This window comes from Ovis canadensis, chromosome 4 (assembly GCF_042477335.2).
Source record: "Ovis canadensis isolate MfBH-ARS-UI-01 breed Bighorn chromosome 4, ARS-UI_OviCan_v2, whole genome shotgun sequence".
NCBI classification, from domain to species: Eukaryota; Metazoa; Chordata; class Mammalia; order Artiodactyla; family Bovidae; genus Ovis; species Ovis canadensis.
Window position 1 is genome coordinate 117,805,552 of NC_091248.1, and position 24,310 is coordinate 117,829,861.

Below are 24,310 nucleotides of genomic sequence, written 5' to 3' on the forward strand. Positions count from 1 at the left end.
GAGAGCAGGATGGACAGATGGAGCCACTGAAAGGGAGAATTCATAGGAGTTGTTGGTACCTTACTGGGTTTGGTGGGGGAGAGAGCAGGAGGGCTGAGAATGAGGGATCACAGACTGAGATAGGAAACAGATGTGGGATGGGGCCTGGAGAAGGACACGCCAGCCTCCGCGTGGAGCCTGAGGTGACCTGGGGTCAACCACGGAAAGAGCCGGCCCGAGTGAAGACCATCCAGGAAGCCCTGGCCCCAGAGTAGAACAGTGGCCTAACACGCGCCTGCACGGTGCTGCCTACAGCAATGCTCTTGACCTCTCTCTCTCCCCGTTCTCAATCTAAACTGAGGATGGTGTCCGTTAAGGTTTGTTAAAAAAAAAAAAAAACAAAAAAAAAAAACAAAAAAAACAACTCCTGGCACGTTTTAGAGGCTCAGTCAACTTCAAGTGAATCGGAAATGCTGTTCCACGCGTCCCCTCGGCCCTTGGCTCTCTCGTGCTCACCGATTCCGTCGTTTCTCTCATCTGCCAAGAGTCTGAGCCACGTCCCAGCCCTCACCCCACTGCTCTGGCTCCAGGGTGGCCCGGAGGAAAGCCCCTCATCTTCCTTGAGCCTCGCTGCGTCGTCCGCGGGAACTTGATTCCCGTTTTAATAGAAACTGGCGGGTGGACTGGGAGCCAGGACGCCGGGCTCCTGGCGCCGCGATCCCCGCTCCGCAGCATCTGGACTCCTGCCGAGGGGGCGGGAGGCCGGCGGCCCGGGGCGGTGGGGCCGTCCGCGCTCGCGGCGCCTCCTCCCTCGCTCCCGGCCCCCGCCCTGCCCGGGCCCCCACGCCTCCCCGCGCTCCTCCCCCGCGCCTCGGCTCTGCGCTGAGGTTGCGGCTCCGCCGGGCAGGCGCGCGGGGACCCAGGAGGCGGCGGCGGCGGCCACCGGGTGCAGCGGGTCCGGAGCCGGGAGCCGGGCTCAGCCCCGGCCTGCACGAGCCGCGGCCCTCGCCCACCGAGGCCGGCCTGGGGGGTCCGCAGGGCGCCCGGAGCGCCGAGTGCGCGTGGGGCTGGGCCCCGCACCCCGGCACAGGAGCGCGGGCGCGGCGCGGCGGAGCGCGGGGCATGGAGCCGGCCCGGGAGCCCCCCGCGCGCACCCGGCCGCCGCCGCCTCCTGCCGTTCGCCCCGCGCCAGCCCCTGCCGCCCCCAGGCCGCGCTCGCCCGCCGAGGCGGAGGGCCGCGGTCCAGAGGGGCTGCTGCGGCGATCGGGGTCGGGCTACGAGGGCAGCACCAGCTGGAAAGCGGCCTTGGAGGGTAAGCGGTGAGCGGGACGCGAGAGGCGGGATAGAGTCACCTTGGCCGATCTCCCATGGGGAGGGCGGGGAGGGCGACTCTGGACTCCCGAGGATGGATGTCAGGGCATCGGATGCCACACTGTGGGCCAGTGGGGAGGAGGTAACTGGGGACCACCTCTCTCTGCAGCTAACTCACACTCTGACCTTGGGAGTAGGTTTCATGCCCTGAGCTTCAATTTCCTCACGGGTGAAGGGGGCGGTTACTGTCCCGCCCTTACCTGGGAGGCGTACTGAGAGAGTGGCTTGACTCTCCAGCAGTGAAAACGCCCTGGGCAAAGCTCAAAAGCTGTAGACCCCAGTCGCGGTGTTAATGCCCTGTGAGAAGGGGTTGGCTGGGAGGTGGGGGTGAAGGCCTGGAGGTGATGGACTGGAGAACCTGCAGGGGTCCCACCCACCTCTTTCAGTCAGAGGGGCTCAGGAGGTGATCCCTGACTGGCCAAGGGGGGCGGTAACCAAAGTGGAAAAGAGAGTTTAAGTTCAGGAGTTCTCCCAGTCCCTTGTGTGGCCACTGGTGGTGTGTGGTGTGTGGTGTGGCCAGAGGGCTGGTCCTCTGGAAGTTTCTTAGTACTCTTGACACCCGGAGTCCCAAGGCTGAGGACCCGGACAGCACCAGCTAAGGGAAGCCCTAAGCTGGATTACCCAGCCATTAGGGAAGGAATATCAGGATAGGAGGACTTCCTGGAGTAGGTGACCTCATAGACATATGGCGAAAGAGAAGGAGTGATGTGCTCAGGGGTCATATAGTGAGAGCTAGCCTGTCCCTTGTGGGGAACTGACCTTCAGAGTACAGGGTCAGGGAGGGGTGAGAAGAGAGGAGTCTGGAGGACCCAGATTGTGAACGGCGACCCAGGCCTCGCCAAAGAGTTTGGACTTCGTCTGAGGCAACTACTGAGAGGTTTAAAGCATAGAATGAAAATGAAGCGGGTTTCATTTTCCAAGAGAGTTTGCCCCTGGAAAAGTGGTGGCGGCCCAGAGAAGTCAGACCAAGGCCAGGTCAGCGAGGAAGGTGGAGCTGTGGTCAGAGGAGGGACACAGCCAGTGCCAGCCGAGGAGGGAGAGATGGGGCAGTGTCTGCATTTGGCCCAAACGTGGGTGGACCAGGAGACACGGATGGCCTGAGGGTGGGGGTGGGGGTGAGAAGTGCAGACTTGGGGGAAAGCTGGACACCTGGGTGGTGATTTGGGACAAAGGAGGCAAAGATGTTGGAACTTGGAGAAGAACTTTTGCAGAGGGGCTTCGGGCTGAGAAGAGCTGAGCAGGATAAAGGTGGGCAGACCCCTCTCTTTGACGTGTGTCTCCGGGCACATTGTTAGATTTGCATGTGGCACCCTGCTTCCCGCCTGCCTAAGTTATTTCTTGAAGTTGCTCACGCCTCTTACCTGTATTCTCCACTCATTCATCCGTAAGCATTTCTCCAGGATCTGCCCCAACCTAGCTCTAACCCCCAGGGATTAGGGCCATTTCAGAGGTGGTGTGGCCTCTTTCAACACCTCCGCTTGCTGCCTCCTGTCTTACTCCTCATCCTGACCTTGGCCCCGTCTGCTTCCTATTCCCAGGGGTGACTGGGCCAACCACCTGCAAGTTAGGCTGAAGAAGAGGCTGCACGCCCAGCAGGAAGTGGTCCAGGGGGTCTCTCAGGACACTGGGTCTTCCGGGCCACCCTGTGGTCTGTGTTTACCTGTGGCCCAGCCTCATCTCACCTGTCCGGGCATGGCTCCCTACCTGGCCTGACTCTGGGTCTCAGGGCACCTCTGGTCCCTTGCCCTTGTTCACATGGTCCATCAGAAGCAGGCCCACTCTGATGCCTGTGGACCTTGGTGGCTCAGCCTCTGGGGCCTATGAGCCTTTCCGATTGTTTTAGCATGTGGAGTCTGTGTCCTTGCCAGGGGCCTCCCCCCTGCCAGTCTCCTGGGTGTTCCCTGGGCGCCGCATCTCCCGTGGAAAGAGGGGAGCTTCCTACGGAAAGAGGGGAGCTCTCAAACCAGGATGGTGCTCTCCAAGGTCCTGCCCTGTGCTGGCCACCACCGCCCCCGCCCCTCCCCCCGCCAACTCATTCACTCTTCCTCACTTCCCACACCCACTACTGGAGGGCCCAGTGTCCTGGCGTACCTCTCGGCACAGGGTACATCCCTGTGCCTGAAGAGATCGCGGGGCAGGGGCCGAGGCAGCCTGTCGAGGGGCAGAGAGAATGAATTCTGGGGTTGGCCAAGCGTGAGCCCGATCCTTTCACTGCCAGTGCACTGGCAGGTTTTCAAACTTGCTCGAGTTTCAGTTTTCCCACCTGCTAAGCTAGAGAAGGATTTCTGCCTCTCAGGCCTACACAGACAGAGGTGCTGGGGTAGAGGGTGTGTGCAGGTGACCCCTTTCCCCAGTCCCTAGAGCCCGGTGGGGGAACCCAGGCAAAGTGTGTGACTGTCTGCTCAACCAAAATCCTTTGACTGCTGGTCTGCCTAGTGTGAGTCCACACCCCACCCTGAACTGTGTGCATGCTAAGTCATTCAGTCGTGTCCGACTCTTTGCGACTCCATGGACTGTAGCCCGCCTAGCTCCTCTGTCCATGGGATTCTCCAGGCAAGAATACTGGTGTGGGTTGCCATGCCCTCCTCCAGGGGATCTTCCCGACCCAGGGATTGAACCCAAGTCTCCCACATTGCAGGCAGATTCTATACCATCTGAGCCACCAGGGAAGTCCAAGAATACTGAAGTGGATTGCCATGCTTTTCTCTAGGGGATTTTCCTGACCCAAGGATCAAACTGGGGCCCACTTAATGAGCCCATGATGAAACCCTTGTGATGGAATGAGTGGTCTGCCACGTCTGCGGACCAAGAGATTTATTTTGCAGCCCTTGCTTAGCCAAGCATCTGTTTTGAGACTTCTTCTTCTGGCTGAGCTGCGGGGTATGTGGGGTCTTAATTCCCTGACCAGCTATTGAACCCTCCCTCCTTGTGCTGGAAGTGCAGAGTCCTAACTGCTGGACAGCCAGGGAAGTCCTTGTCTTGAGACTTCTTGATTTGACCAAGCTGAACCCTCAGGGGACCTGTGCTCCTTTATTACCACGTGCTGAATATTTATCAAACCCCTACTATGTGCCAGCCCTGTGCTCGGGCTTTCCTATAACTGTCGCATTTAACCGTCACATCTGCCCTTCCACGGGCTGGGTCAGTGTCGTGGAAACGGAGACTCAGAGAGGCTCAGTGTCCTGCCCAAGGACACACGTTGCTCTGTCACACGTGAAACCCCACTGGGTTTGCCAGGAGGCCCTCTGACGTGAGAGCTCTTACCCTGTCCTGACCTGACCAAGGGCACAGGGCTTGGTGAGGCTAATTGGAGAGAATCAAGTTGTGCTTGTGACGCATGCAGCTCTCCTCCGTGTGCTCCTCAGACGACCCTGCCGCCTCCAGCAGATATTTTTTCCTCTTCACAGGTTAAGTGACGTGGAAAACATCTTAAATCTAAAGCCGAGATTAGAGCCCAGGTCTTTAAGACTTTCCTTTGATGCACAGTTAGCTTTATAAATAGGAAGCCAAACAGGAATTCATCCAATTGAGTCCTCTCTCTGTGGCTATTAACCTTTCCTTCCACCCTCAGCCTTGGGGGACAGGTTGCAAAAGTGATCCAGAGCTGCCATCTGGGTGCTGGAAAGACTGGAGGTGATTGGAGATGGGAGTATTTCTGGCACTGGGGATGCGGGGGTGATGAAAAGCAGCCTCGGGGGTACAGGAGGGGGGCCACAGATGATTCTGCAAATCTCAGGCTATAGATTTTTCAGTGCTCACCAATTCTGAATTTTTAATGTTGAAAGTTTCTTGATTAGGCATAAACCCACAACTTCCTGCTCAAAACCACACACACGCATTTAGCAAACCTCTTAAAAATTTTAAAATTACCAAACTCTACATTTGAGAGTTTTTGACTGTCAACTTAGGGACATCAGCTATGAGTCTTTTTTGCACTGTGATATGAGCATTGTCAGGGGATTTGTCTGGGCTTGGAAGCCAAATTTTTTTCAGTTGTTCTTTCTAACATTAGGCTAAATCATACGCATTTATAATATAAGTAAACTGCACCCTCAAACTCCATTTAATAAAGGCCAGTGCATACAAGGAAGGTTTGCTGAGTTCGACATTTGTTCTGGTTTGAATTGTATCCCCCTAAAAGATGTGTTGAAATCTTAACTCCACAGTTCCTCAGATTGTGACCTTATTTGGAAATATGGTCACTGCGGGTGTAATTAGTGCAGATGAGGGCACACTGGGGTAGAGTGGGCTTCTAACCCAATGTGACTGGTGTCCTTCTAAGAGACGGTCACATGAAGACAGACACGCAGGGAGAAGGATGCAACAATGAAGGCAGGGGCTGGAGTAGGCAACTGCAAGCCCAGGAGGGCCAGAGATCACCAGTAAACCAGGAGAAATGAGGACAATGCCAGGAAGAATTTGCCTACAGGTCTCAGAGGGAGCATGGCTTGCTGACACCTTGATTGTGGACTTCTAGGCCTCAGAGCTGTCAGACACGACTGAGCGACTTCACTTTCATGCATTGGAGAAGGAAATGGCAACCCACTGCAGTGTTCTTGCCTGGAGAATCTCAGGGATGGGGGAGCCTGGTGGGCTGCTGTCTCTGGGGTCGCACAGAGTCGGACACGACTGAAGCGACTTAGCAGCAGCAGCAGCAGGCCTCAGAGCTATGAGACGACCCATTTCTGGTGTTTTAAGCCACCTAAGTTTGTGATGCTTTGTTATGTTGCCCCAGGAAACTAATGCCACATTGTCTGGGGTTGTCCAGCTCCAAGGCCACCCTCGGGATTGAACGAAGAGTCAGAGCCGGTAGCTCTGTCCACAGCACAGTGTCCAGGGCAGTTATCCCGTTAAAGAGGAGGAGAGTCCTCCATTCTGGTGATGTTGGAGATGCGGGCACAGACTCCCCTTTCCCCGAGAGCAGGTGTATATCCACATGGTCAAGGGCATTGTCATTCAAGGCACCTAGATTCCCTGTGTGTTTCCAGCCCCAGTGGGGGCTCTGTAACATGCCAGGTGATGACTGCCCCCTGTTAAAGGGAACCCAAAGGTAAGGAAAGTACAACCCTTACCCCAAAGGACCAACTCAATGGACATGAACTTGGGCAAGCTCCGGGAGACGGTGAGGGACAGAGAAGCCTGGCGTGCTACAGTCCATGGGGGTCGCAAAGAGTCGGACACGACTGGGGAACTGAACAACTGCCAAAAAGGAGCCTGTGGGCCAATAACCATCATGATGGTAGTTGTTGACACTGAAAGAGAGCTTACTGTGCCAGGCACTGCTCTAAGCACTATTTGTTGAATTCTCATAAAATTCTAAGAGGCAGATACTATGATGACTTTGTCTTAAAGACGAGGAAAATGAAATAGAAGCTAAGTAACTTTGCCACAAGAAAGTGGCAGAGCTGGGATGTGAACCCAGGTGAAGTGGTTTACGATGCGAACTGAGAGTGTTTACGGACGGAAAAGAAGGATTCACACAGCGTGCTTGCCACTGGCGCCACCATGCAGCTCAAGGGCATCAGCCTTACAACACGCAGCCCCTGGGGACGGCAGAGCCGACACAGAGGGGGTTCAGCCCTCTGCTCTTAACGGGCCTGGAGCCACCCGCCTCTGGATCCTGCTCGGTTGTCAGTACAAACCATGCCCATAGGAAGGACTCCCAAATGTCTGTTGGACTTGCAAGTAAAGATGGCAGACTAAACACGTGCATTTTTCTTTCCCTTCTGAAACTCACACAATAGTAAAAGGGTTTTTTCCCTTTTATTTGGGAGTGGGTCACTGAAGCATGTAGGATCTTAGGTCCCTGACCAGGGATCGAACCCGTGCCCCCTGCAGTGGAAGCAGTCTTAACCACGGGACCACCAGGGAAGTCCCAATAAAGGGACTTTCAAGTAAAGACGGCAGACTGAAAACATGCATTTTTCTTTCCCTTAAAAATCCAATAAAGGGATTTTTAAAAAAGACCACAAGAATAATAACAGGCGAGAAAACAACAGCAACACAGTTGGGAGCTAGGGATCAATGATGACTATCAATGGTGATCAGTGATCAATAACTGACACTGTCTCCCCTGGCCTTAGAAAGTTCAGGAAGCAGAGGAGCATGCAGGACCCTACACTGGTCAGCACAGCAGTGAGTGAAGAGGGAGCTGAGGTCAGGAGGGCTGGGTGAACCCTTGTTAGGAAGACTTTAGGTCCCCAATCCTCTTCCCACTCTGTGAGCCTCTCCCCAGCCCTCTGCCCTGGGGAGGGAGGGCATCCAGACACCAGGACATTTGAGAGCCAACAAGGCAGCATCTACGGATTGAGGGCTGAGGATGGCCTCCTCGCCTCTTCTTGCAGCCAAGACTACATTCTCCAGGAGTGAAAACAGAGGGGCAGCCCCCAGGGATGCTGACCCAAAAGGAGAAACCCAAGGAGGTCCACAAACAGAGAGCTGTCCAATGGCTAAGACCCGGTGCTCCCGAGGCAGAGGCCCCAGGTTCAATTCCTGGTCAGGGAACTAAGATCCCATAGGCTGCAGCTAAGACCCGGCACAGTCAAATAAATAAATACTAAAAAAAAAAAAATAATAAAATCAAGTGTTAAAGAGAGAGCCTTGAGGACTGACCCAGCCAGGTCACTCTGCCATGACCTCCGCAGTTAATAAGCTCCTCTCACGGTCTCAGAGGCACCAATAAAGCCTTATTCCTCCTGCCTTAATCATGAACAGATAACCAAGGATCTTGAGATGTATGAGGAAAGTCCCTGACATGGAAGCTAGAGATTAAAACACATGAACGGCGGGGCAGAGGGGAGACAGTGTGGAAAAAACAGTGATTATATAGACTAAACTTTCTGCCCACCTCTCCCCCAGCCCTCCTGCTTCCCTCCAAAAATATCAACCGAAAAACTGTCAGTATTATTCAGAGAGAGAAGAGAAAATTTCGCATCATTAAAGTAAGAACAGGATGTTTTAAGAGGGAGTATTCAGGGAACAGCAGCAACAAATCCCCCAAAACCTTGCAAGTTAAAAATAATCATAAAAATAAAAGATTCAGTAGAGAGTGAGAAGATAAAGTTTAAATAAATCTACAGGAAATAGAGCAAAAGGCAAAGTGGATATGAGGGCTTCCGCGCTCTGCTCTGGTGCCTTGTCCTCTTTTTGTAAGGGTATTAACCCCACCATGGGAGCCCTGACCAAGAACAGATCTGCTGGTCACCTTGATTCTGCACTCGCCAGCCTCCAGAACTGGGGGAGAGACGTGTCTGTTGCTTCAGCCATCTAGTCTGGGGATTTTGTTAGCCTGTGAAGACTAAGACAGAAGTGGAGTAGAATTCCGGATTTTGCCTCATCAGCTTAAAGGAGCTTTGGAGTTGAAATCAGGATGAGCACACAGAAGTGTAGGCAAAGGAAAATGATTACTTACAGGGAAACAAGAAATTGTGTAGAAAACGATCGTAATACACTGCATGGCTTGCTGGCAGCAGCATTTACATTGTCATAAGAAAAGAACACTGAGAATTCCCTGGTGGTCCAGTGGTTAAGATTCCTCGCTTCCACTGCAGGGGGCGCAGGTTTTATCCCTGGTCAGGAGAGCTAAGATCCCACAAGCTGTGTGGCATGGCCAAAAAAAAAAAAAAAAAGACCTCACCAAATTACCAGTCCAACCCAAACTATGATGTTGAGAGGGTAAGTAGTATGTGAGTGGTCAGGGTGGGACAATAATGCAGAGAACTAAATCTTCCTCATTATTGTGGAACGTCAATAAGTAATGTCTTAAATAGAAAAGTTGAGCAGTATTGACTTCTTGACACAAAGCTTTTAGAGATTTGGAGGTAAATACCGAAAGAATTCGCTGAAGGAATTGGAAGTAGTTGTCTCTATGGAAGGGGCGATGTTCTTTGGTTGTGTAGTGAAGCCTGGTAGAATTTCTTACTTTGGATCTGTTGCTTTGCAGATCCTTGATAAAGGACCAGGTTTCTTTTCCCAATCTGTTGTGAAGTACCATACAGATGAATTGCTAGAAACAGTATCAGGAACTTGGATGTCACAGGAATGCTGAATTGCTGTAGATGTTTCTATTAATAGGTACTTCCTCTTGACTTTGGTACTTAGTTCATACAGGTGGACAGCCCAGCGGTGGGCTGTGGAGGTGGTTCTTTCATCTATGCACATATATAACATAAAACATTTTTAAAGGGCTTAAAAACAAAAAGGGGGTTCTCATCTATTGGTGGCTCCGCTGGTAAAGATGAGCCTGCAATGTGGGAGACCTGGGTTTGATCACTGAGTTGGGACGATCCCCTGGAGAAGGCACCAGCCACCCACTCCAGTATTCTGGCCTGGAGAATACTATGGACAGAGGAGGCTGGCAGACTACAGTCCATAGCGTCGCACAGAGTCCGACACGACTAAGTGACTTTCACTTTTCACATCTACCAACAAAAGTGGAAGCTAACAATTGTTGGTGAGGAGATGGAGAAATTAGAGCATGTGGTGTCGGCATCTCTGGTAGAACGCAAAATGGTGTTGCAGCTGTGGAAAACAGTTTGGTGCATCCTCAAAAAGTTAAATGTGGAATTACCATATGATCCAGAAATTCTACTCCTAGGTATATACCCCAAAGAGTTGGAAACAGGGACTCAAACAGATCTTTGTTGGCCAATGCTCACAGCAGGATGATTCATAATAACTAAAAGACGGAAACAGTCCAACTGTCTGTCAACGGATGGATGGATAAACAAAATGTATGTAATCATACAATGCAATATTAGCCACAAAAAGGAAATTTTGATACACGCTACAATATGGATGAACACTGAAAACAATATGTTAAGCAAAAGAAGTCAGACCCCAAAAGACAGATATGATTCCATTTACATGAGGTACTTAGGATAGGTGAATATATAGAGTCAGAAAGTGAATGAGAGATTAGCAGGGGCTGGAGGGGGTTGGGAATGAGGCGTTAATGCTTGATCAGTACAGAGTTTCTGTTTGAAATGATGAAAAAGTGTTACAAGTAGAGCATGGGGATGAGCGCACAACTTTGAATGTAATTAACACCATGCATTGCACCCTTGAGCATAGTTAAAAAGGCAGCTTTTATGTTATGTGTATTGTATCACAATTAATAAAACTTTCAAAAACCCTATGTCTAAAGTCTATAAGGGTTCTTTCATTAAATATCAAATTAAACACCATTTGCAGCCACATGGATGGATCTAGAGATTGCCATACTGAGTGAAGTAAAGTCAGACAGAGAAGTACAAATATTGTATGATATCGTTTATATGTGGAATCTAAAAAAACCAAAAGGATACAAATGAATTTATTTACAAAATAGAAACAGACTCATTGATTTAGAGAAGGAACTTATGTGACCAGTGGGAAGGACTGAGGGGAGGGAAGGTAAGGGAGTTCGGGATTGACATGTACACACTGCTATACTTAAAATAACCAACAAGACCTGCTGTATTGCACAGGGAACTCTGTTGAATATTATGTAACAACCTAAGTGGGAACAGAATTTGAAAAAGGACAGATATATATATATAATGAATCACTTTTTTGTATACAGCTGAAAGGAACACATCATTGTTAATCAATTACACTCCAATATAAAATAGAGAGTTAAAGAATTGCTGTGCAGGATTCCACTGAATGAATGCCCAACATTTTATCCAGTCTCCCTTTGATGGACATTTAGCTTGTTTCCATTTTGGTGCCATTGTGAGTAAACCTGCTATGAGCATTTAAAAAATCAAGTTAAAATTTGGGGTGAGAACAATAAATAAATGAAATTTTAAAAGGAGAAGCTGGAGGATCAGGAAAGCCTTCCTGAAGAGGATGGAGGGTGTGGGGCAGAATTTCAAGAGACAGCAGTGGAAGAGGAGCACTTTGGGAGCAAAGGTCCAGCCACAGGGCTAAGAGGGTGAACTGGGTATTTCAAGGAGTCGGTCTGGCTGAAACTGGGGATGAGGTAGAGAAGCAGCAGGAGGGGAGAGATTGGAAAGTGCTAACAGCCACGGAAAGAGTTCAAGTGCGTAGCCCTGAGGGAGGGTTTTTAAGCAGAAGTATCACCGAATCAGACAAACCTGTGCTTGAGAATGGCATTTCAGACGAGGTCTCCAACCTCCAGCCTGTGGACTGGTACCTCCTATCAGGTCAGCATTGGCATTCAATTAGAGGAAAAGTGCACAATACATGTAATGCACTTGAATCATCCCCAAATCATCCCTCCCCCTCGTCCCTGGTCCATGGAAAAATTGTCTTCCATGAAACCGGTCCCTGGTGCCAAGAAGGTTGGGGGCCACTGCCCTGGAGGGCTTGTCAAACACAGAGTACTGGGCTCAGCCCCAGTTTCTCAGTATCAGGACTTGGGGTTGGCAGTGGGAACGTGCGGTGGGGATGGGCCATAATCAACCCCTTTCTCTCTCCTCAGACACCACCACGCGTCTCCTGCTGGGGGCCATCGCAGTGCTTCTGTTCGCCATCCTGGTGGTGATGAGCATCTTGGGTGAGCATGGATGTCAGAGCATTTGCAATTCATTTCCTATACACCTTTCAAAAGCATGTCAAATTAGGTCAAGAAAGGTTCCAGACATATCGTCAACTTTGTGGGGGTCAAAGTAAATAGGAAATAGAGTGTTGGCTCTAGATGACATTTTAGCCTAAAATAATATGTTCACACATCGATTATATCCATCCCCTTAACTAAGCCATGCAGCGAAAGTGGAGATGTTACTTAGGTACCATTACAAAAATGCTTCAAGAACGCTGAACAAACTTGGTGTGCATTAGGCGAGCAGGGCTTCATGAAAGAGACAGGTTGGGGTTAAGGGCCTCAAAGATCTCATTCACTCACTCAACAAACATTTATTTATCCCGGCTGTTTGTTAGGCCCTGGGCTAAGTGCTGGAGATATATATATATATTTTAAAGTGTAGTATGACATCAACTCCCTTGTCCAGTGATAGGGTATTGCCTGGGGGTCTCCCATATGGTAATCCCTGAAGAATGAATAGTTTCCTGGAGACCAGTAGGAACACAGAACAGGGCATTCTGAGGAGGAGAGTCCAGGGAAACACAGTGGCAGGCAGGACTGAAAGGGTTGATGGAGGAATAAGAAAGAGGAAACTGCTACAACTAAGGCAGGCCAGGCTATATGACCTAGGGCTTTGCTGCTTGTAATGGATTCAAGCCAAAAAGTGATTTCAGGACCTCTGTCTTTAATCTTTGAGAAGCATCCTAAGACCTCAAAATGGATAATATCAGTTCTATCCAACCCGCACTTCAGGGCATGCAGGCTAAGCAGGGCACTGTGGGTGCTTAGAAAAGAAGGTGGTGACCACCAGCTTGGCTCTACCTAGACTAGTTGCTACAAATTAAACTGTTCTACTGCTGTGTTGGGAGGGCAGGGCAATGTGTAAACAGAGCATATTGTGATTGGAGGAAAGCACAACAGTCTTCGGACATCCTCATGGAAAAGCCTGGCCTATACTTCTAAGTGGGCCTGCAGTTCACTGAGCAGGAATGCCCAAGTGCCAATTAATTAATTAATTGGTGTTGGCGTGGGGGTAGCTCCCTTGGGCGCTTGAGTACCATGGGCCTGTTCTTGACTCTGTCCTGGTCTACACTTTAATCAACCTTCTTGTAGGAGAACAAACGAAAAAATATGCTTATGGAATTTGTAGGCAATACAACCCAAAAAGGGATGTTCCACAGGCCAGGTGAAAAAGAAATCAAGATTAAAATTCATCGTTAAAAACGCAAATGAGCTAACGTGAATGAAGCGACTGTGTAAGAAATAAACACAAGACCCTGCATTTAGATTTAAACGTGATTTACACGTGTTCTAGGCAGGGGCCCTGGCTTGGAAGGAGATCATAGGAAAATAGTTGAAGAGTATGGCTGAATTCCTTTTGGCAAGGAGGCCCTTAGAGAATCGCCTGGAAGCTCCGGGCTTCCTTCCCAGAAAAGTGCACCTATGCACATACACACAGATTCTTCTCATTGGAAAGTCTGCAGGCTGGAAAATCCAGGGCAGCCGGAAGGGGTATGGCGATCGCTGCCGGGTGGCAGAGCACAGCTGTGTGGCAGCCTGTGCTGGTGGCAGCGTTTTAGGGGGGACGTGGGCTCATCACAGTGAGGTGGGCAGGATGGAGAAGGTCTAAGAGCATCCCCTCCAAGGGACTGTGGAAGAGACGGTGTCTGTTCGGTTCTGGAAGAGGGGGATGTGGGTCCTACCTCAAGGGGAAGGCAGAGCAGATCTGTCCGGGTCACTCCAGAGGCAGATCCTAGGTCTGCTGAGCTAGGTCACAACAGGAAGGCAGGTTGGGACTCAGCACTGAAAAGGAATTTCCAGCACTTCAGCAGCGTAGCCGATGAGGGTGTGGCCAATGAGAGCGGGTGGGAGTGGGGGTCAGAGGGGAGTTTGGAGGGCTGCAGGTTGGGGTGTGGGGTTATGGAGCCCATGGGGCCTGGCATGGTTCCCACCCTGGCTGAAGAGAGAGGAGGCATGGTCACCAGGTTCAAGTCTGAGTTTCTAGGGTTCCACGGCCTCCGGGAGCTCAGAGAGAGAGGAGAACATAACCTGGGGGTTAACCTGCTGTAATACTTCCCCTTACAGGGGTGTCCCTGCCAAATTTCTCTTCCTAGTTCATGTAGTCCCCAGCCTCCGACCTGCCAGGCGCTGTGACAGGCCCTCCCCTGAGATGAATGACTGATGGTCACCAAAGACAGGCGGTCCCAAAGAGTGGGATTCTTGGGGGCCGGGCAGAGACCCTCCGTGCTGGCAGCTACTGAGTCCCTCCTTTTCCCTGCAGCCTCCAAGGGCTGCATCAAGTGCGAAGCGCCCTGCCCGGAGGACTGGCTGCTGTACGGAAGGAAATGCTACTTCTTCTCGGAGGAACCGAGAGACTGGAACACGGGCCGGCAGTACTGCCACAGCCACGAAGCGGCACTTGCTGTGATCCAGAGTCAGAAAGAGCTGGTGTGTGCGGGGCGGGGGCGTGTCGGGGCGGGGCCTGGTCGTATGGGGGGAGGGGCGGGGCCATCCGGGAGAGCCACGCCCAAGGACCTGGTGCCCCCTGTGACCTGTTTCCGGACGGGTGGGGTGTGCACGTGGGCTCCGCAAGTGGAAGCTGAGCAGCTGCACGAGGGGCTCTTGTTCTCACTGCTCTTGTCAAGGCCAGCTGCGTACATTCCAAGGCTGGTTTGCTGAGCTCAACACAGTCACGTGTAAGCTTTACAAATTATACAGGCACTTGTGAAATGTGAGGGCTTCCCTGGTGGCTCAGACAGTAAAGAACCCGCCTGCTATGCGGGAGACCTGGGCTCAGTCCCTGGGTTGGAAAGATCCCCTGGAGGAGGGCATGGCAACCCACTCCAGTACATCAAATTGGCATCTTCAACTAGTCCATGTCCGGGTCTGAGGTCCCACCTAACACCCCAAACAGTTACATCACTAGAAATATGAATGTAACACAATGAACAGGTCTCTTGGCCATTTTTGGATTTTGTAGGCAACAGTTCGTGTAATTCAAAGTCTAAAATCACTTCTGTTTGTCTCTGATACACAGTCTAATAGCCTCTTTCTGCAGAGAAAGGCCCAGGACAGCCAGTCCCAGATAATCCATCAAGCAATCCCAGGCTTCCTGAAAATCAGGAATGTTGGCATACTGGGTCCCAGAGCTGGGAGACAAAACCTATTTCAGGGTTCCTGCCCCATTGGCACGTCCCCAGAGTCCAGGTCCCTTGAAGGCCATTGCAGTGCATCTGTAAACCCAGCTCCTCACTCTTGGGGTGCAGTGAGGTGTCACCCTCATGGTGTCCACACATCTTGAGAGCCAGTCTTCCAAGTTGAGGTTCATCTGCGGATGTGTGAGCAGTCAGGAGGCTGCACCTGACTCTGAGGTTTCCCTCTTTCCTTGGTGCAGGAATTCATGTTCAAGTTCACACGGAGGGAGCCCTGGATCGGCCTGCGCAGAGTGGGGGACGAATTCCACTGGGTCAACGGGGACCCATTTGACCCGGACACGTGAGCTGAGGCTTCATCTCCTGGCCACCGACCGTAAACTGGGGAAAACCTAGCCTCCCAGACAAACCTCCTGAGGGAGAACTTGGTTTTGTGTTAGCTAGAGCCACTCATCTGTAGGGTCAGGGGTGAGGGACAGAGACCTGGGCATGGGAATGGCTTTACTACTCATCCCCCAGTAAAGTCCAGCCTGGTTTGGTGGCCCTGTCCCACATAGGCATCAGAGCTTCCTGCTGCTGGAAGGGGCCCAGGCCCTTTCTGTCTTGTGATTCCCTCATCCCACTGCACGGCTCAGTGTGGCTCAGAGAAAGGGGAGGATATCCCAGGACAGCCCTCTGCATTGGGCAGAACTTAGCCACATGGCCCCACCTGACAGTGAGTGAGGGGAGGAGCTGGGACCTCTCTGCTGGGCAGTCATGTGCCACCTGAACAGTTTTGCTGTGGAGAAAGGGGATCTGAACTATGGGTCCCAGGAGGGTCCTCTTAGAGAAAATACCTTGAGGGTGTTGGTGGCGTGTGCTGGGTGGTTTTACTTTTGTGGCCCATGTGGTGTGGCAGTGAGCGTCTGATTTGTGTGGCGGGTGGGTGGGGTGATGGTGGCAGCGGGGAGGGGGGGCACTTTAGGCTTAGGGAGACACAGGGCAGCACACGCAGGGGCGTAAGAACCTCAGCCTCTGATCTAGACCCTAAGGCTGGAGGGCTAGGCCCGAGGAGCTGGGTGGGGGCACAGCTGCTGACCTGATGTGACCCTCGGGCCGCGAAGACTTCCCTGTCCCCGCGTCTCCCTGTGTCCTGCACTCTTCATCCGGTGCCTCTCTTTGTCCTCACTGCCCCTTCCTTTATTCTCTTCCTTCCTTGTCCTGACCTCATCCCTGATATGTTCTCAGAGCTGCTGAGAAACTCTTGTCTTGCTGCTGCCCCTGCCTCTCCCCTTCTGGAAGCTTCTTGCTCCCAGAACCTGGGGAGCCCTGGAGGCTGGGGCCCCAGGATGTTGACCACCCAGCAACCAGCGGGCCTTGGGGCCACGCTTCTCTGACCACTCTGACGTGGTTCTGGCCTCCCCACTCCCTCTTGGGGTCCTTCTGATGCCCTCTGAGACCCCCGTTCTGGCCTTGGTGGTGGGGGGCTCAGGTCAGGGTGACCAAATGAGCTTAAGAAGAAATGTTGACTTCAAAAGGGTTGATTTTAGGCAGGGAGAACCCCCTGTGCTATTAATAGCTGTAAGAGGTGCAGGCAGGGTACCATGGGGAGGGGGGCTTAGGGGAGGCTTGTCCTAGACAGGGCCCCAGTCTCCTGGGATGAGTGAGCTGAGCTGGCAGGATGGGGAAGCCGGATGGGGAGTGTAGGGTGCATCCAGGACACATCTGTGGGCGTCACCAGGGCGACTGGAGCTGTGGTGCAGAGTTGCAAGTTGGTGGGAGCCACACTAGCAAAGTCTGTGGGGTGGACTGTCCCAGAGCAGGGCAGCTCCAGAGGGAAGGACGAGTCACAGGGCCTCCGGGGCTGCCCACTGATGGGTGGCATCTGCCAGAGGTGAGTGCCTGGTCTCGTCTCTCCCGGCCACAGGTTTCCCATCGCGGGCCCGGGGGAGTGTGTCTTCGTGGAGCCCACCAGGCTGGTGTCGACAGACTGCCTGATGACCCGGCCCTGGGTATGCAGCAAGATGGCCTACACGTGAGGTGGGTCATGCCGGAGGCCACCCTGCAACCAGGCTCCGAGACCTGCTGGCCCGGGGCTCTGCTCCAAGGCAAAGCAGCAAGAAGGAGGCTCTCTGCCCCTGGGTGCTCTTCCCCAGCCCCCGAGTCCTGATCCCTGGTCTCCTTGGCCCCAGGCAGGTCCTGTGGCTCAGCAGTCAACTCCCACGAGCTCAGTAGTACGGTAGGCACCTGTCCCCAGACACACACGCACACCGACGCACTTGCTTATGCACACGTGTGCACACAGCACCCGCTCAAGTTCACAGTCTACCCTTAGTCAGCCCAACAGGTCTCTCCCTGGCCCTACCCTGGAGCAGTTCTTCCTCTGGAGGCCCTGGTGCTCTGAGGAAGGCTGGGGGCTGAAAGACTGCCATACTGTCTGCACACATGGACCCCCTCCCCAGGCATCTCTCTCCTGGCTCCTGGGGAGGCAGGAGGGGCAGCCCCCTCACCTGGCCCCTGCATCCACCCCTCTGGCCTTGCCCGGGGGTCGCAGGCAGGCCCCTGCTGCGTCTGTGGTGCTGCTCTGTTGGTCACCGGTGGAATAAAGAGATGACTGGCGTCCAGGGAAGTCGGCTGCCGTTTGTTCCATGGTCGTGGCTTGGGGGAGGGGCCATGGCTCGGGAGGACCGTCTAGAGAGGGACCAGCAAGAGGCACTGGTGTGGCCGGCGACAGGAACCAAGGCCAAAAACATGCTCTGTGGCCTCAGGGCACCGTTTAACGTTGCCAGGCCACTGTGTTATTCTTAGATGTCTGAGGGGTGTGCTCCATCTGGCGTCATCATTACCATTCGACTCGACATGACAAACATTTATTCACACCTATCATGTGCCAGACACCACACCAGGCAGGGGGATCAACAGCTTTATCCCCCAAGTGAGCACACAGGGAGCAGAGGGACCAGCTTGGGAAGCACCAGAACATTCTGGAACATGGCCGAGGGATGGCTTATTCTGCCTTAGGAGAGGACTGAGTGGAGAAGGCGGGAGGATGAGAGGAGATGCTGTGCATGTTGGGCTGGTTAAGAGTTTGTGCAAGTCCGAGGGCCCCTTCCTGTCCCCCCTTGGTCTGCGGGGAAGGAAGCAGGGATGGGGCAGAGGCTGGCGGTTCCCCTGGGCCAGCAGCGGCTGCCAGTGCCGCCTTCTCCAACGCGCACCTGGAGCCCAGAGCAAGCGGTGGGGGGGGCCTGGGCCTCCCCAGCCCATGGCCAGGGGAGATACAGGCGGGAGCTGCCTCGGAGTTGTGTCTGTGAATCTGGGTCCTGGCCCATTTTCTGAGAAAACAGCTTGGAGGGAAACACATCCTGCTCTGCTCCGGTCACTCCTTTTACTGTCAGTTTTCAGACAAAACTGTCAGCTTCAGTTTTGTTGATTCTTCTGAAAGCTTTCCAGATATTTAGTAAAATATGGGTGTTTTGTGGTTTCATATTTTATCTTCATGGGGAAGCCAGTGTAGAATCTGACGTGTAATGGAGAGGGCAAAGGAGTGCAGTGTGGTGGTGGTGGCCTGTGGGGGGTTGGCTGAAGCCCACCGCCTTCCAGCCCCTGTGGGGAAGTGTTTTGAGGGGCTGAGGACTGAGGAAGCGGTCAGCTGCTGCTGCTGCTGCTTGGATTGGGCAGGGGCTGAAGGGTGAGTGGGGGGGGGCGGTCTCACACTCACACCTGTTCTCAATCATACACAGGCCTGGGGTTCTCATCAGTATCTTCCCATCAAAGATGGTCTTCCCATCAAAGCCTTTGCTGTTTTCGTGTCTGACTCTTTGCGACTCCACAGACTGCAGCACACTAGGCTCCTCTTTCCTCCACTATCTCCCAGAGTTTGCTCAAACTCAGGTCCATTGAGTCGGTGATGCTAGTCTTACCTCATTTAATTCTCTTAAAAGGGATCTGAGATGGGTTATGCTGCCACAGATGACCCAACAGTACCTGGGCAGGGCCCCAAGGCATGAGGAGCGGAGCTGTGCTCTCATTCTGTTTCATGGGTTCAAGTGGGAAGAAGGGAGCCACGAGGGGGCGGGGAGGAAGCACTGTGGGAGGGCAGGGAATAGGAACACGGCCCTTGGGATCTTATCTTTCATTCAGTGCTCCACAGCCTGTTGCCTCAGGGCACACTGGCAGGGGAGCTACCTAACCTTGGGTTTGTCCTGGGGCAGCTCAACAATTCTAAATCAGTTCAGCAAAGCTAAAGGAACTCTAAAGCTACAAGAGATCAAACCAGTCAATCCTAAAGGAAATCAACCCTGACTATTCATTGGAAGGACTGATGCTCAAGCTCCAAAACCTTGGCCACCTGATTTGAAGAGCCGACTCACTGGAAAAGGCCCTCTTGCAGAAAAGATTGAGAACAAGAGCAGACGGGGGCAACAGAGGATGAGATGGTTTGATGGCATCACTGACTCAGTGGATATAAGTTTCAGCAAACTCAGGGAGGTAGCGGACAGGGAAACCTGATGAGCTGCAGTCCATGGGGTCGTAAGGAGTCAAACAGGACTGAGCAACTGAATAACAACAAAAGGAACTCTGACCCAAGGTCATGGATGTTTTCAGAGCTTTCTTATCTATTCCTACCCAGGAAGGAAACACAAGAGCAAAACAAAAGACCAGCACGCCAGACTTGAGAAAGGTTGAAAATCCTTTCAAAGGTTATAAATCAGCCAGGGACTTCCCTGGAGGTTCAGCGGTTAAGATTCCGCCTTCTACTGTAGGGGGCGCGATCCATCCGATCCCTGGACGAGGAAGATCTTGCACGCTGCCCTGCGCGGCCAAAAGCAAAACAAAATACCAACAAGCCCAGCCAGGCACCCATGCCTCCCTGGTGGACAGAGAGCCAGACTGGGTGGGCGTGCGGTTCCTCCTGAGGCCACAGGCTGCAGCATGGAGTCCAGACCCTCTGCGGGTTTCTAAGCCTGGAGCTCAGAGCTGTCTCCCTGGGTGGGGGCTGGGAGTGGGGTGGGGGCGGTTAGGCTCAGCTGGTAAAGAATCCGCCCGCAATGCGGGAGACCTGGGTTCGATCCCTGGGTTGGGAATATCCCCTGGAGAAGGGTAAGGCTACCCACCCATTCCAGTATTCTGGCCTGGAGAATTCCATGGACTGCATAGTAGTCCATGGGGTCGCAAAGAGTCAGACACGCCTGAGTGACTTTCACTTCACTTCACTTCAAGCTAGGGAGAAGGGTAGGGGCAAGGTGCAAAGGAGCACCCTTCAGCCCCAAAGGAGCACCCTCCAGCCCCACTCCTCAGCCCCTTTGGAGGATTTTCCCTTCTGAGGCAACTCGCCTGGAGTTGAGAGTGTGCTTAGCTGGGAGCCGGGGTGGATTTGAAGCCACACCGCAGCGCTGTCCTCTGAGTAGCCCCTGGAGGGGGCAGGAAGGCTGGAGCTCGCCTCCCAGGCCACCCTCAGACGTTGGCTGTGAAGACGGCACGAGGAGGGATTTTATTAGGACACACTGGGGGGTAAGGTTCGTTGCTGTGCTGGCGGGTTCACTGGTGTTTGCTTAATTCTCCTACAGCCTTAACAGATGAAGAAGCAGGTTCAGGGCGGTTAAGGGGCTTGCTCTATCTACATCACAAGCCTAGGGCGTGGGGGAGAGAAGGAGCCACCTTGGGAGAGGACGTGGGGTGCCCCTCGGCGATTGTTTTTCCCTGCGCACTTTTACCGCCTTCATATGGTTTTCAGGTGGAATTTCCTATAGAGCATGAGTGACGCAAATACTGACTACTGCCCTTCTCTCACTTCAGGGTCCAGCTCACGCTCCCTGGGACTGCTTCCGGGTCGGCAGCAGCCCTCGGTGACCACGCCCTCCCCCAACATCTCCAGCACCGAAGACTGAGCCTCTCACACGGCCGAGTGTGTGGAACTTCTCATCTGTGACGCATCTCTTCACTCATCTGACCGCTCTTGTCGTCTGATTATAAGCTTCTGAATAGCAGGGATTGTGTGTTGCTGGCTCTTTGTAGCACACATAACATATGCTCAAAAAAATTGTTGTTGGTGACAATAAGATTCCTGGCGAGTGTCATCTCTTCACCCTTTGCCTTGAGGGCAAACCGGCTGTCTGTCAGAGACTTGTCTTTTAGGCTTTGGTGGGCGTGGCATGATTTTAGAGGTCCGGCCAAGATGAGGTCTTTAATTTGTTTTGCTTCAGTTAAGTGAGTTCACTCACATTGCCTAAGCACGTACATACTGGACGGCCTGAGTGGGGGTGGCCTGGAGCACGTGAGCCGAGAGGGAGAAATCCCTCCACCTCTTAAGATGTTCTTTGCATCATACACAGAGGACCAAGAGACTGGGCCCAGGGAGGGCTTCCAGGAGTGACTGGGGTTGGCTGATGAAGATTCCTGTGATCTCCAGGATAATTATGCTAATGTCGCTGTTCTGTGTGTGAAACACCACTTGGTTTTCAGAAATGTCCACTGTCAGCTGTGTACTTACACCAGGAGGGGGTAAAGAACTTCACACTGGGAGCAAGTATGAGATTCACACGGGGTTGGGGGAGCATCCAGAAAACTTCCTGTCATACCCATCAGAGATACATTCTCAGCCTGGAGGGGCCGTGCTTCCTCTTGGCTCTGAAGACCTGCTGGAGTCTAATGTGGACTATCTCTACCAATGAGCAGGTGTGCAGCTCAGACTGCTGTGCTCAACCTCCCAGACCCCAGGCTTTACTTCTAATAAAGTAGAAATTGTGCCTGCCTGGCCTGCCTCACAGGATTATGAGAATGGTAGATGTTAGAATTTCAGGGATAAAAAATGATCGACCGTGTTCTCACTATCCATGAGGCCCAGAGAGGGTTAAATAACATGTCCAAGGTCGCGCATCTAGTGGCAGAGCTAGACCTCAGGTCTTATGGCTCCTCTCTTCCTGGTTGATCCTCTTATTGTTGCACGTATCATGCTTTATTTGTTCACTTGTTCACCATCCACGCAGAAGTGTAAGCCCCTAGAGGGCGGGGATCTACTCTTATGCTCCTTTGTTTCTCTAGAGCCTGGTGCATACTAAAGGAGCTCAATAAATGTGTGTTGAACTGATCTTGACTCCTAGTTCACAGGCTCCTTCCCGCTATACCATGCCGTCTCTGATCTCGGAAATCTGCAGTGCCAGTCCAGCTGCCCACAGAAAGTGTGAAAACTTGCAGATGTTTTAGAGAAAAAGATATGATGCTCAACCACCCTGCAATGTTGATTAGCATCTTTTAGAGCACAGAATCCATCTGAACAAAGACATACACATTTAAGACAAAATTGGAATAATAACAGTGAATGTGAATTAAGAGCTTATAATAAGGCCAGGCATGGTGCGAAGCACTTCACACACATAGTAAGTGCTTAATAAAAAGTTATTATCTTTTTCACTATGATGTAAACTGAGTAGGGGATTGGAATATGCTAGCTTCTGTAATACCTGCATTTCAGAGGCTTACCCGAGTACAGATCCCTTTGTGGCTCACACCTCAGACTAATGCAGGTCAACCACATGGAAAAGCGTTGCTGGATCCAGGGCCTTTGAACACAGAGGCTCACACAGGACGTGTTTTAGGGGATGCAGTAGATGAGGCTACCAGGTACCAATTTTTCCTTTCCTTTCCTTGTGGGTATGTAGAAGGACTGTATTTCCGGGTCTGTTTGAAGGTGGGTGTCAGGTGACACCAGAGCTTTAACCATGGAAAGGTGACATGTCATTTCCTGGTGGAAACATTTAAGAACCAGCGCACACGCCTCCATATTCTATACTGCCCCCTCCTCCACTGCCAGTCATAATTTTTCTGTTTGGAGGCTTCCTAAGACTGAAGCATTCTGAAATGCTAAGTCAGTATGTGGAGGATGGGTTCCCTGGAGGGTGTCTGAATCTGCAGCAGATGTGTAAGTGAGAAAGCCTCTGAGATTTGGGGGTTGTTGTGATCATAGCGTATCTCACCCTAGACTAGACAGAGGGCTGGAGGTGGCACACGTCCCATCCACAGTTCATGGACCAGGAAGGCTGTGGGAGGCTGAGAAATATCTTTCAGCTGTATGCCTGTTGTATGCATGAAACTCTTTTTTAAAAATAAATTTATTTACTTACTTAGTTTTGGCTGAGCTGGGTTTTTGTTGCTGCACGGACTACTCTCCAGTTGCGGTGCCTAGGCTTCTCATCGTGGTGGCTTTTCTCCTGGTGGAACATGGGCTCTAGGGTACTCAGACTTCATTAGTTGCAGCGCATGGGCTCAGAAGTTGTGGTTCCCAGGCTCTAGAGCACAGGCTCAATAGTTGTGGCGCACGGGCTTAGTTGTTCCTCGAAATGTGGGATCTTCCCGGGGATCGAGCCCGTGTCCCCTGCATGAGCCGGCAGATTCTTTACCACTGAGCTACCAGGGAAGCCCTGCACGAGATTCTTGATTCTAAAAGTTGAGGTTTTCATAAACTTTGGAAGATTCATCACCTTTGTCTCTAAATATTTTTCCTGCCTGACTCTTTTCTCTCTTTCCCGGACTCCAATTAAGGCTGTTTGGGTTTGTCATACCTTTTATCCTGTTATCTTACCAGACTGACTCGTTAGTTCTATATTTTCAGCAGACTGATCAGGCTTTTTAATTGCATGTGCATCCAATGTTTTATTAAAACAAAGTGTGGATCACCATGATTCCAACTCCTGAAATCTGCTTCTTCATTTCTCTGTCCAGCTGCTAAGCCAGTGCCTTGGATTTTATTTTACCTGTTTGCTACAGTAGTACCTCACTTTCAGGAACCAATGTCTATATTAGTCAGGATAGGCTAATTGCTATAATTTATTGTTGTCGTTTAGTGGTTAAGTTGTGTCCGACTCTTTGCGACCCCATGGACTGTAGCCCACCAAGTTCCTCTGTCCATGGGATTTCCCAGGCAAGAGTACTGGAATGGTTTGCCATTTCCTTCTCTAGGGGATATTCCTAACCTAGGGATCAAAATTGCAATCACTATAACAAACAACCCAAAAATTTCAGTGGCTTAAATATTATAAAAAGGCATTTTCTTACTCTGTGTGGCTTTGTACAGATGTGGTTTTATCAGGAGGCCATGAAGTCATTCAGCGGTCCCACAATTCTCCAAGCCTTCACAGTCTTTCATTAGCTCTTCCACGTTTCGCCAGAAATTGAGGAAAGAGAGTGTGGATAAAAGTAGGAGAGTTTTTTTTAGGGCTATTAAAAAAATATATATTTATTTGTGCTGGATCTTAGTTGCGGCACTTGGGATTTTTGGTCTTGCAGCACTCGGGAACTTTTAGTT

At 51.9% G+C, this 24,310-nt stretch overlaps 1 protein-coding gene across 2 annotated transcripts; it reads left to right on the top strand.

The window, feature by feature from the left end:
* The first annotated feature begins 757 nt into the window (after nucleotides 1–757).
* CLEC2L (C-type lectin domain family 2 member L) lies at nucleotides 758–23,132 on the top strand. 2 transcript variants are annotated; one of them, XM_069586998.1, is made up of 6 exons: nucleotides 858–1,291; nucleotides 11,777–11,851; nucleotides 14,160–14,326; nucleotides 15,273–15,373; nucleotides 16,937–17,049; nucleotides 20,806–23,132. In XM_069586998.1, exons 1-5 carry the CDS (start codon nucleotides 1,102–1,104, stop codon nucleotides 17,046–17,048), a joined length of 645 nt encoding a protein of 214 aa, XP_069443099.1. In that variant the 5' UTR covers nucleotides 858–1,101; the 3' UTR covers nucleotide 17,049; nucleotides 20,806–23,132. The 2 variants fall into 2 exon arrangements, with proteins under 2 accessions (XP_069443098.1, XP_069443099.1); XM_069586997.1 differs by lacking the exon at nucleotides 20,806–23,132 and having other exon boundaries at nucleotides 758–1,291; nucleotides 16,937–17,638.
* The last annotated feature ends 1,178 nt before the right edge of the window (nucleotides 23,133–24,310 follow it).